Source organism: Mus pahari, chromosome 1 (assembly GCF_900095145.1).
Source record: "Mus pahari chromosome 1, PAHARI_EIJ_v1.1, whole genome shotgun sequence".
In the NCBI taxonomy this organism is placed as follows: domain Eukaryota; kingdom Metazoa; phylum Chordata; class Mammalia; order Rodentia; family Muridae; genus Mus; species Mus pahari.
The window spans coordinates 140,831,803-140,845,259 of NC_034590.1; the positions used below are offsets into that span (position 1 = coordinate 140,831,803).

General features: G+C 38.4%; 1 protein-coding gene across 2 annotated transcripts in view; it reads left to right on the top strand.

Annotated features, from left to right (window-relative positions):
• Jak2 (Janus kinase 2) overlaps positions 1-13,457 on the top strand; it is a 65,936-nt gene that overhangs the window by 9,320 nt on the left and 43,159 nt on the right. For both annotated transcript variants that reach the window (XM_021191216.2, XM_029536875.1), the window contains exons 3-4: positions 1,780-2,030; positions 12,280-12,403. In XM_021191216.2, the coding sequence (XP_021046875.1) occupies positions 1,805-2,030; positions 12,280-12,403 (350 nt within the window). In that variant the 5' untranslated portion in view covers positions 1,780-1,804. The remainder of the gene's footprint in view (positions 1-1,779; positions 2,031-12,279; positions 12,404-13,457) is intronic.

Sequence of the window (13,457 nt, forward strand, 5' to 3'; positions counted from 1 at the left end):
TCTCTCTCTCTCTCTCTCTCTCTCTCTCTCTCTCTCTCTCTCTCTCTCTCGCCTGCCTACTTGTCTGCCTGTCTGTTTTTCTGTCTCTACATCTGTCTCTATCTCTCCAGTATCTCTCTCTTGGTTCTGGAATTCTCTATGTAGACCAGGCTTGTGATTCCCTTAGTAGGATATAGAGAGAGAGTGTGGAGGCAGGTGGATGGATCTTGCCTCAGACTCTTAAGGGTTAGGCTCACCCTAGCTAATCATGTCCAAGTGTCTTATCTCTTGGCCTCATGGTTTTGAGGTGAGTACTCTGTCCTGAATTCTTGTACAAATCCAGGGGGAAAGAACATAAGAGAAAAATACATAGAGATCCTGCAGTCATGCCAGCTCATTCTAAGGATGGGCCTCCAAAGTTCTCTAGGCAACTTGTGAACCTTACTTGCTGAAACTGGTTCACATAGCTATCATTAGTAGGGAAGACGTGTTTTGTTGGGCATGTAGTGATACCCAAGAAAACTGAGCTTTGTTCTTAAAGAGGACATGCTCACAGTCGTGCCACAAATACCTGTGTTTTTACTCCTCCCGTGCAGGGGTAAAATTCTTGCTGTTTTGATTCAGCACAATGAATTGTTGAGCTCACAGTGTACTGGGCTCTTTTCAGTACAGCTCACTCCCCCAGACTACATCTAAATGCAGTGTATTTTCCAAAATCAGTTTTAAATCTGATTTCTTAAAATCTCATCAGAATATTCCACTTGAAGTTAACACTACATGTACTGAAGCAATTGTCAGGGTAATTCATGTGGTAAGTAATGTTCCTATGTGTGAAATCTTAAGTTGTAACTCATTTAAGTGTAACACATTTTTGTTGTTGTTTTGATTTGTTTTAATTTTTTTTTTTTTAACTTATAATGGGACTTACCAGGACCTGACAGTGGTATAAATAATGACACAGACGCTTTTTAATATATTAGAGCTTAGACCTTGTAGCTAAGGCAGCCTCCCAGCCAGCTATCATGCTTGACCCGACCATTCCTGGCACTACATCGTCTCTGCTCTGGTCCATCCATCATTCACTCCATGTCTGCTGGCGAGTCTTCTCCCAGCATCCAGGGAAGTTTGTCCTTCCTCTCTCTGCCCTGCTATTGGCTGTTAGCTCTTTTTTACAGCCATTCAGATACAATTCTAGACTGCCTCTAGGCTCATGAGGAAAGATGTTTATTTACAAAATATGGACCCAGAGATTGGCCATAGAAATAACAAAACCAAGATCCTGCCAGCATTTAGCTCTCTGTGGGTGCAGAGTTAGCAATTGAATATACAAAGACATGCCTTCACACAGTGTACCTCAACAATTTATTTTGCGTGTGCGTGTGAGTGTGTGTGTGTGTGTGTATGTGTATGTATGTACGTGCATGGGCGCTCACCTCATACCTTCCTGCTGTTTGTAGAGGCAGAAGGAAGTATTGGTGCCCATGGAACTAGAGTTACAGAGAACTGTGAGCCACTTGTGGCATGGGTGCTGAGAATCTAATTGGGTTCTCTGGAAGAACAGTTCTCTTTATGGCTCATATTTGTTTAGTTACTGCTACATAGTTATATTCCCCTCATAGGTTTAGAGCTGGCATTTTATGATTATGCACTTGAAGTTCATAGTCTGGTATCTTGTGCTGTGCTCTCTGTGTGGTAGTGTACATATTAGTCAGTCATTTGGACAGGGTCATGCCTGTCAGCAGGGCTTCTTTGTATCTGAGGGTAGTTTTCCTAATGTCACTTTATTGTTTTCTCTAATAGGCCAATGTTCTGAAAAAAGCTCTGGATGGGAATGGCTTGTCTTACAATGACAGAAATGGAGGCAACCTCCACATCTCCTGTACATCAGAATGGTGATATTCCTGGAAATGCTAATTCTGTGAAGCAGATAGATCCAGTCCTTCAAGTGTATCTGTACCATTCTCTTGGGCAAGCTGAAGGAGAGTATCTGAAGTTTCCAAGTGGAGAGTATGTTGCAGAAGAAATTTGTGTGGCTGCTTCTAAAGCTTGTGGTAGGTATTAAAAATCACCGCTTTTCTTATTTATAGTTATTATTTTAATCACATAGGTTATTATGTTACTCTAATACAATTTACATGTATAACTTATTTTGGCTATTAGCTATGTTTTTACATGCATAACAAATGACAACAACATTAAAGTAGAATTTAAAGTGATTGACATAGAGTAGACGTTAAAACAGATTGAAGCCTGTAATGTTTGCTGAGACCATAGTAGGTGACGAAAGACTCTTGACATGAGACATCTTATGAGTCAATCTTTTCTTCAGGTGATACAGGGTTTGCTATATTATATAGCCCAAGCTGGTCTGGAACTGACTGTATAGCCCAGGTTGGCCTTGAGCTTGCTGTTATCCTGTTGTCTGAGGCTCTCAGATTCTGAGATTACAGATAGGAACTATCATCTCCAGTTTTATAAGGAGATCTTAGAACTGCATCTTTAACACTGTGTGGAAGGAATGAGTATTTGGTAAAATTCTTATTTATTTACCTTTAGTTTGTGTGTATGTACATTTTGCCTGCGTGTATGTAGTGCACCACTTATATCCTTGGTGTCTGTGAAGGCTAGAATAAGGTGTGAAATACAGACGGTTGTGAGCTGCCACCAAGGTCTTCATCAAGAATATTCAGTACTGTTAATTGCTGACCTCTCTCTCCAGTTCCTGGGTAAAATTCCTGATTAAATATTTTACAGTCATAGGCAACAGATCATTTTTTTAACTCCTGAAGTTTTTATACATTTTTCTCTCTCTTCATTCATTCATTCATTCATTCATTCATTCTTGTGTGTGTATACCTTGAAATCTTGAAACTTCTGAGGAAACAATTGTCTTGTCAGTGTTCTGTTGGTGTGAAGAGACACTATGACCCCAGCAACTCTTATAAAAGAAAATGTCACTGAGACTTGGCGTATCATTTCAGAGGTTTAGTCCATTGTTACCATGGTGTCATGGTGGCGTGCCTGACAGCATGCAGGCAGACATGGTGTTGGAGAAGGAGCTGAGAGTTCTACACCCAGATCTGTAGGCAGCAGACCCTCTGGGCTTGGCATGGGCTCTCTGAAATTCATGCCACCAGCAGTGAGGCACATCCTCCAACAAGATCACACCTCCTGATTCTTTCAAATAGCACCATCAGCACCCCGCCCTCGACTGAGCATTCAGATTCACGAGCCTATAGAGAATGGGGTGTAGGGTGGGAAAGAGGGGTACAGGAGATCCAGGGAGGGCATTTTTATTCAGACTGCCACAACAGCTTACATTTTTATGGCCTCTCTAAAACTATAGAACTCTTTCTGCAGAACTGATACATTCTATAGCACCGCTGAGACTACTTAAGAAACAGTATGGTATTTAAATATATATATATATATATATATATATATATATATATATATTTTAGTAAAAAAGACTAGTTGATGGAATAGTATGATTTCAATGCTACAGGTAAATTAAATATCTACTAGTAGTCATAAAATCCTAACATTAATTTGTTTGTATATTAATGCTATATAATGTTAACAATTTTCTTAATTTATTTGACGATATAGGTGAGGTTAGCTTATAAGTATAGGGCAGAATAGCCATTAAATGTCCAGGAAATCCCAACCTTCACTGATCCTAGGGATAGATTAGCAAACCCTACAAATCCTCTATGTCCACTCCCCACAGTGCTAGGGTTAGAAGCAAGCAAACAGCCATCTGGCTTTTTACGTGAGTTCTGGGAATTTGAACCTAAGTCCTTGTGCCTGTGAAGTAACTGCCCTTCCCCACTGAGACATCTTTTCAGCCCTGTAAGGAAGTTAGGAAATATAGCTGTGTTCCTAACTCTTTTAAAGTAGTTTACAGATTTTTTTTTTAAAGAGGTCTGGGGCTGCAACTCAACAATAGAACTCTAAGGTCCTGAGCTGACCCCTAGCAACATACATGCACATATATAAACACACAAATTAAATCTAGTATTGCATGCTTTACTTTGGTAACAGTTTTACTTCAGTCCATATTGAAGAACAGATAAAATGCCCAGTTATGCTGTTCAGTATCATTGATAATTTATTATTTATCAGGTTCACGATATGAATGAAAGGGCATAAGCATCTAAAAGGTAACCATCACCCTATTCTTTTTCACCTATAGCATCTACATTTAGAAAACAGTGGATGTATGTAGCAGAGCCCATTCTTGCTTCAGTGATGTTATAGATATAGCTCCATTAAGTGCAAGGAGACTGGGAACAGTGGAACACTGAGAAAGAAAGAAGTTTGTAGGAAGTGTGTAGGTATAAAACTAGATTGCATAGGCCATCCCAAGGACTAACCCTTTTGTCTTGGTCTTTGATGAACCCTGTTTCTAAATTGCCACAAAGTTAAAGGGAAGTTAATAGGCTGTTTAATACTTTTTGCATGACTTGTTTTAGGGGAATAGGCTGATTAACTTTTTCATGTTTATCTATCCACCCACCCACCAAAAGCTACTAATATGGCTGATCTTTAAAGATAAGCACATAGAGCTGGAAAGGTGGGTGGCTCAGGCTAGAGAGCTTGCCGCTCCTGTGAGGGCTCCGGGTTCACAGGGATCCATTGCCCTCTTCTGACCCCTGAGAGCACCAGGCACGTGTGGTGCTGCATAAACAAGAAGGTAAAACACTCACACACACTTCATTTTCATCTAAAGAAGTATTATTTATAAAAGACTGCATAATAAAATAATTAAAACATGTATGTATTCTATGAAAATATATTTTAGCTGGGTATAATGGCACACACCTTTAACCCTAGCACTTGGGCGGCAGAAGCAGTTGGATCTCTGAGTTTTTGTTACTATAAAGTATTTATACATACATATATTTTATTTATATAAGCCATATAAATATTATATATATATATATATATATATATATATATATATATATATATATATATGCTTTAAGTCCAAGAAAACCTTATTTTACTTTGTTGAAATGCGGTGTAGTTAAGTGTTCATTTTCCCAGTGCCATTGCCATACTGCTGGCTCACTGTGGCTTGCTGGTAAGTTACTTTTTATTATTGGCAGTGTGCTCCTAAGGCTGAACTGCCTCTCTAGCCCTGTAGCAAGTTCTGTAAACGGGAAGTAGAAGTTGTTAAACTTTATTGTTGTTTTATAAGATTATTTGACAATTTTAGCGTCTTTGTTTTTTTTTTCCATGAATTTTGTGATTAATTTGCAACTTCTACATAAAGAAGATCTGAGAGTTCAGTAGTGATTGCACCACATTGCTGTTTTCAATGTTACAATTTTATTTTAGAAAATCAAATGATCTAATTATCTAATTTAGTTTTTTTTAAAAAAATTATACAATATATTTTAATCATATCCTTTTCCCTCCCCACATCCTCTTAGATCTACCTCTCACAACCCAGCTTCACATTTTTCTCTGTGCTGGGATTTTGTCTAGTTTGAGCCTGTGTGGGTCTGTGTTTCTGTGTGCATCAGCCCTGTTGTGTCTGGAAAACACCATTATCCTTGGAAATATCTACCACATTTGGCTCTTAAAGTATTTCTAACTCTTCTTTTCAAAGATGCCTGAGCCTGGGAAAAGAGATATGAGAGACATACACCGTTTAGGGTGGGTGCTCGAAAGTCTCTCGGGTGTTAGTTATTGATCAATTGTAGTCTTTAACATTTAACAGAAACAAGCAGGGATGCAGGGTGGTTGGGAGCATCCATGCTATGCCCTCTCCAGTGTTACGGCTCTGTGTGGGATTCTTAGCTGCACGTGTGCTGCTGTTTTTGTGTACTCATAGCAAGTCGGTCTTTCTTAGCTCTTAGCAGCAACTAGAGTTTGTTCCCAGGCAGGCCTAGGTATTGGGACTCCTCAACCCTTAACAGTGGTCAGTGTTATTTATACCTTTGAGGCTCGGGGTATCTGAGACCCTTTCCTAAAGGCCTGGCAGTTCTCTAGAAGGCTCCCATGGGCCAGCAGTTTCTCTTTTCTGGCTCTTTACAGAACTTGTATTTTCGTGAGCCTCAGGGTCTCTATTCTCTTTGTACCTTGGTCTCCTTTACCATGTTTGAGCCCATGAGTGCTTCTGCTGCTCTTCAGCTGTCACACATTTGGTTCCTTCCCTCTTGATTTTTACAGCTAAACCCATCAACTGCTAAGCTCTTGCCATTGCTGCTTCTCTTACCTGGTGCTTTTTCCTGTTACCAGCTCAACCACAGTATTCAAAGTAGGCCATAAAGGGCCATTGAAGAGGAATATTTCATTTGGGCCTAATGTTAAAATATAGGGAAACAGAACAGGGTGTTGTCTCTCAGCTGGCTGGGTAAGAGTGCTTGAACCAAGCACAGCAAACCTCACATGTGAAGGAAGGTTTGTCCTCTCACCAGTCTCAGCCTGTCCTGTTAGTGCCAGTCACAGTAGTCCTTTGTCAGGCAGCCAAGGGAAGTGTTTTGCTCTGGCCTGAGGTAATGTTTGCATGATCATCTCCAGTTTGCTGAGGCTTATTATAGTAAAAGTCTAGTATGGCCTTTGAAATAGTGCTGGGTGAGAGAGACTGCTTTCAGAGCTGGGCCAAGCAGTTGTATAGTTCTCCTCAGGAGTCCACAGAGTGCTCAGAATGGCCAGCCTTGGCATGAGGGTAGTCCAGCTGGCTGTTCGTCCTGCTTTTTTTTTTTTTTTTTAAGGCAGCTGGGGCAGGAAGAGAAAGTCTGACTGGCTGCCAGCAGGGAGTCCAATTGCCCTATTCTCCAGTATCTGCTTATTTACGGGAAAATGAGCAGCAGGAGGAGGAGGGCTTCTAGTAAGTACCCAGAGGCCTCATCATTGACACAGCTAGTGAGTTTAAGGTTGCTTACCAGGTCCTTACTACCTCAGGGGTGGCTGTGCCTCTCTCACCTCTCTTGATACATTCCATTCTAACGTACTTGTGAAATTAAGATTTTTCTTTTAATGTTCTCTTATTATATTGTAGCCGGAGAAGATAACTTTGGATGGTTTTAACCTTAAAATTTTTTTGACATTGGTTTTGAGATGTATGAACCTGGAGTATATTTTACATTCTGCCCTGTGCGTTCTGCCCTGCAGGGGCAAAGTTTTTTTTATATGTTAGTAATATCTAGTTGATTTGTAGTGCTAAGTTTTTGTCTTTATTGAGAATAGTGTGTTGACTTCTCCAACTAGTGCTGTTGAATTGCCTATTTTCCCCTTTACTTACCAAGTTTTTGGTTCATAGTGTGTTGATAATTGTTCTGTCTTTGGTTGTTAATTTTTTTGTTTGTTTATTTTTTGTTTTTTCGAGACAGGGTTTTTCTGTGTAGCACTGGCTGTCCTGGAACTCACTCTGTAGACCAGGCTGGCCTCAAACTCAGAAATCTGCCTGCCTCTGCCTCCCAAGGGATCACACCTCTGCTGGGATAAAAGGTGTGCACCACTACTGCCTGGCTTGGTTGTTAATTTTTAACCTTGTTAATTTTACATTGTTAATTTTTCACTTTAAATCTTATTTTCTTATATTAGTATAACCATGCTGGCTTCCTTTTTGTTATTTGTGTAGATTTTTTTCTATCTTTCTCCTCCTCTCAACAACCTATTTGCATCTTTAGATTTTAATTGAGACTCTTAAGGACATCATGTAGTTAAGCCATGTATTTTTATCCATATGAGGAATCTCTGCTTTTAATGGGATAACTGTATGAATTTGCATTTGAACTAGTGATAGCAAATATTAATTTCTATTTCATTCTTTACTATATACTGTATCTTTCTTTTTCAAATTAATTTTTTTTTTTTTACTTATTCACTTTACATCCAGCTCACTGCCTGCCTCCTAGTCACCATAGTTCTTCCTCCATCCCCCCCACTCCTCCTCTGAGCATGTGGAACCCCCCCCCCCCGACAAGTTATCTTCCACCCTTTGGGGCCCGCAATCCTCCTTCCTGTTCTTCCATAAGAGTCCCCCAGCTGCATCTACTGGTTTGCTCTGGGTGTCTGCATCTGTCTCAGTCAGCTGCTGGGCAGAGCCTCTCAGAGGACAGCCATGCTAGGCTCCTGTCAATAAGCACAACAGAGTATCATTCATAGTGTCAGGGATTGGTGCTTGCCCATGGGTGGGTCTCTAGTTGGACCCAGTTATTGGTTGGCCATTCCCTCAGTCTCTGTTTCCCTTCCCTACCCCTGCATTTCTTTAGCTTTTTTTTGTGTTTAATTTTTTGGTGGTGTATGTCTTGTTAGGGTTTCATTGTTATGAAGAGACACTGTGACCATGGCAACTCTAAAAGAGGAAACCATTTAACTGGGCTGGCTTAAAGTTTCAGAGGTCTAGTCTATTATCATCACGGTGGGAAGCATGGCAGTATGCAGGCAGACCTAGTGCTGGAAGGGCCAAGAGTTCCACTGTATCACTGGGTGTGGCTTGAGCATATATGAGACCTTTCCCTGCCTCCACACGACACAGTTCTAACAAGGTTACACCTATTCCAACAAGGCCACACCTCGTAATAGTGCCATTCCCTATGGGCCAAACACGTGTGAGTGTATGGGGACTATTCCTATTCACACCACCACAGTATATGATTTGAGTCTCACTTTTGATGTATTTTTAGTTTTATTCGAAGTTATACTAAACGTAAGAGTTAATCCTTTACATGTATTATTTTCTTTAAAAGTACTGACAAAGTCTACTTAAGCCAGTGGCTTTTATTCCTGTTGTTTGCTGAACTTGATAACACTCGGAAGCCTGGCTCATACTGTCCCAGGTTTTCTTCTTCTGAAGTTTATGCGCCGCGTTGTCACTATGTTATGGCTCCTCTAGGAGCACAGGAACACGGGAGGAAGTGCTAGGGTGACGTGTTTAAATATTTTATACACACAGGTCCTCAAATTAGATGCTGCTTTTTCCAAAGCTACCCCAGTTTGTCTTTCTAACATAATCGTAAGGACTATAGTTTACAGGACAGCTCGCCAGTAGGGATCTTGCTGTTTTTGCTGAAATGAATGGCTTAAAGTGCTGTCCTCTTTCATTCGTTTGCGCTTCCTTCAACACTCGGTATTGCATGCCTGCCATGTGGATTTGCTTTACGAGAAATAATATTTTCATTCTGTACCATTATTAACTTTTAATCTTGATTCTTTAATTATAAAATACTTCAGTTAATATTTTATATAAGTATAAAGTACACACCAGTGTACTTAGGATTTAAATTTTATCACTTTTGCCATTTCGATTTCTATAGTGTTATTTTGATAGATTACATTAATAGAATTTACTAATTTTTCTAATTTAACTCTCTCTGCAACTCTGTGATAAATGAACAATGAACTTTTATGGATTAAGTTTGTTAGTACTTAGTTTAAGATTCTTATATTTTGTTAAACACAAGTTTGTTAAAACAAAATGTCTTTTGTGTTTTGGTCGTGCTTCCCTGTAACTTCTGAACCTGGTTATTTTCATTGTTTCTGGATTTTCCTCTCATTCTCTTGAACCTTTATTTTCCATTAAAAAAATGTAGGTAGATTCTGTGTCTTATAAAATATAGTTTTATTTCTAGATATTTTTAAAAGTTATATTTTTTCTGAAAATTGTCTATCTTTTCAAATATATTGGTGTAATGTTCTTCTAGCACTTTGTCCTTTAATTTGCTTTTAATTAGCTTGTGTCTATTTTTATTCCTTGTTAGATATGACAATGACTGTTAATTTTGTTAATTATTAAAGAAAATCAACATCATCGATTAGTTTTGTTTAATCTGCACTATTAACTTTCACTTTTAAAACTGTATGGACTGGAGAGATGGCTCAGTGGTTAAGAGCATTGACTATTCTTCCAGACATCTTGAGTTCAAGTCCCAGCAACCACATGGTGGCTCACAACAATCTGTAAAGGGATCTGATGCCCTCTTCTGGTGTGTCTGAAAACAGTGACAGTATGCTCATATACATACAATAATTTAAAAAAAAAAATCTTAAAACACACATGCACACACATACAGACACACGAATATGCACATGTATGCAGATGCCTGCAAAGGCCAGAAGAAGGTATCACGTTCTCTTAGAGCCGGAGTTCCATGCTGTTGTGGACAGCCTGACATGGGGCCTAAGAATTGGACTCTAGTCCTCTGAAAGAGCAATGAGTGCCCTTCTGCTGCGCTCTCTCCAGACTGCCTTTCACTTTACCGTTCTCTTCTTTCTTTCGGCTTTCTGCCATTGTTCTTTTGTTTTCTGATGTTCTGATACCCATCTAGATACCCAGATGATTCTGTTATTGTCTGATGTAAACGGGTTACTACGTATAATTTTTCCTCTTGAGAATCACATCAGTTGTCTATTTTTTAACGTAAGGAGCAATATTTGATAATTACTCCTATGAGTACATTTATTAATTTCATTAATAATTTTTCCTTTGACATAAGATATTTGTAAATATTTGCAGTTGAATTTGTTGCAGATCTTTCTTTGACCTATGAGGTATGTTGAAGTATTTGTAAATACATAAAGGAATAAAGGGTACCTTTAAAAAACCGCTACTAAATACGTTTATAATTTATAAATTACTACAAACCTACAGAGTCGAATTGAGTTTCAGATTATAATTTAAATACTATCAGTTTATACTATTTATGTATAAAGTCGAAAGAAATGAAAATATTGCTATAATAAAAATACTCTTGTGAAACATAGGCTTCAGTATAGGATTTATTTTTATGTACTCAGTTCTGATTTAATTGAAGTGCTAGAAATGATGGCGTGTGCATGTTTACCTTTCACACTTGTGAAGACTTGTTTTGAGCCCCGGGTGATTATTTGGTGCATTTATGTACATATATGCGTGTGTGTGGATGGTTTAATATATGCTTGAAAAATAATATATACTGTTATATTGCTATGTTCTTTGTACTTTTTTAGACCAATGCCCTTCAACCTTTACAAATATTTTTTATATTTATTTTATGTGTGTGACTGTTTTGCCTGCATGTATGTATATATGTGTATCACATGCATATCTGGTGCTCAAGGAGATCAGAAGAGGGCATTGGATCCCTTGGAACTAAAGTTATCGATAGTTGTAAGCTGCTGTGTAGGTACTGGAAACTGAACCCAGGTCCTTAACAGAAGCAACAAGCTCTTTTAAATGCTGAGTCATGTATGGTGTGTGTGTGTGTGTGTGTGTGTGTGTGTATGTGCATGCTTGAGGAGGCCAGAGTCATCAATCAGTTCCTGCCAGAGCTAGAGTTACAGGTGGTTGTGAGCTGCACAGTGTGAATGCTGGTAGCTGTCTTAGGTCCTTTGCAAGCACAATATGACTCTTAACTGACGAGCTAGCTCTGTAGCCCTCCTTTAACATTTTATGTGCCTCTTAACATATCTGTCCCCTAGTGTTTTTTCTTTTTCTGGTACTTGAAATTGAACCTAACACCTCGCATATCCTAGACATGCACTCCACATTGAGCTCTATCCTTACATTTGTGAAGTGTCTGAAAAAGAGACGCTGATGTGGTGCTACACTCTTATAATCCTAGCAGTTGAGACATGGAGGCTGCCTTCAGAGCTCAATGTCAGCTTCATTTGCATAAGGGGTTTGAGGTCAGCTTGGACTACATAAGACCCTATTACAAAGGATGGAAAAAGTATTTGGGGACAGAGAGAGAGCTCAGTTGTCATTTCACCTGTAAGGGGCCAGTGAGATGGCTCAGTTGGCTTTTACATTTTTTTTTTTTAAACAGTACATCAAATATAATTATTAGCATAGTCTGTAAAACTTCTCATTTTAATATGAAAAAGTTTCATTCTTATAAAAGTATCCAGTGACTTGTTGTTATCTCAGTGATTTGATAATTAGTATCAATTAAAATATACACATGTATACTTGTGCATACTCATACAATGTATTTTTCCCCCCTAGGGGTTTAAGAATTACTTGGAAACTTTCTTTAGAAGACAGTTAAAAGCTGGATAAATTGTATTTTTATCTTCATGTAAGAATGCCAGTATTATTTTTAAAATATAGAGAGAGGAGTATTTGATTAAAACTTAGTTTTAGGGTCTGTTTTCCCACGGTATTTCACCTGCTATTGGAGTTTCTGCTGACTGTTAGAGCTGTCACCAGGGCTCCCAGATTGTGTTATGTAAATGTTCTGCCATTTGCATCTGCAGTCAGTCCCTTATGACTCACCTCTAGGTATCACGTCACACAGATTATGCATGTTATGTAAATGCTCTGCTATCTATCTATAATCAGCCCCTTTTATGCTTCATTTCTAGGTATTACGCCTGTGTATCATAATATGTTTGCTTTAATGAGTGAAACAGAAAGGATCTGGTATCCACCCAATCATGTCTTCCACATAGATGAGTCAACCAGGCATACAATACTCTACAGAATAAGGTACTTTCTGACATTAAGTGATTCGCGTATTAGTAAAAGACAAAGCAAGAGAAATTGTTGGCTCTGTAAGGTGATAATTATGATGTTTTGTTCTGTTGGGATGCCACTTCATGACTTTTGATTATAATTAAGAATTTTTTTAAAAGAACAGATGAAAATAGCTTGTAATCAGTCCTTAGTGTCTGGAATATTGCCAGTTTCCCAGGAAATGTGATGTGTGTGCAATAAAAAGCAATCTTAACATTTTTTTTTTACAAATAAATTTTTAAAGTTGAAAGTTTTTGATTATAAGTTAATTTATTTAGCTATATATGGCAATGTGAAAAATATTAATATTCATAAAAATAAAAATCCAGATTTTTTTCTGTATAAAAGAATAGCAAAGAAATAATTTTGGTTTTATAGATAGCTGCAATTCTCCAAGCACTTACATGTTATTTAATTTTCTTATAATTTAATGAAATATTAAGAATTCCCTGTAACATATAAAGAATCTGATGTGACATATTCATGCTCTTACAGCTTGGAAAAAGCATCAGAATTCAAACTCAGACCTAGTTTTCTTCATAAACTGCCTTCTATCCAGCTTGCCTTTACCTCATTATAGAGATAATATGTGTAGTATTTACTGTCATTACTTGGTCTTATTTATGGCTTTTTATTTGTTGAGACAGGAACACATGTATCCCAGACTTTCTCTGACCTCACTGACTAGCCTGTACTGACCTTGAGCTTCCTGACCTCCTGCCTCTACCTCCCAGTGTTCTGAGATCACAGGCATGGCCACCACACCCAGTTTGTTTTGCTGAAATCAAACCCAGGATATAACATGTGCTAGGCAGTGTGGTGACATTATTAGTTCTTAATGAGTTCTTCGTAAATTTTCATATTTCATTACTTATTTTCTTCTCCTTGGTCTGTATAAAATACGTAGATGCAGGTGTTTGGGTTTTCTGCTTTTAAGGTAAAACACTGTTAGTAAAAGAGTTCAGGGTCTAAGTGGTGAGCATATGAAAAGCAGGGGAGTGGGCTGGAGGGATGGCTTGGTGGTTTA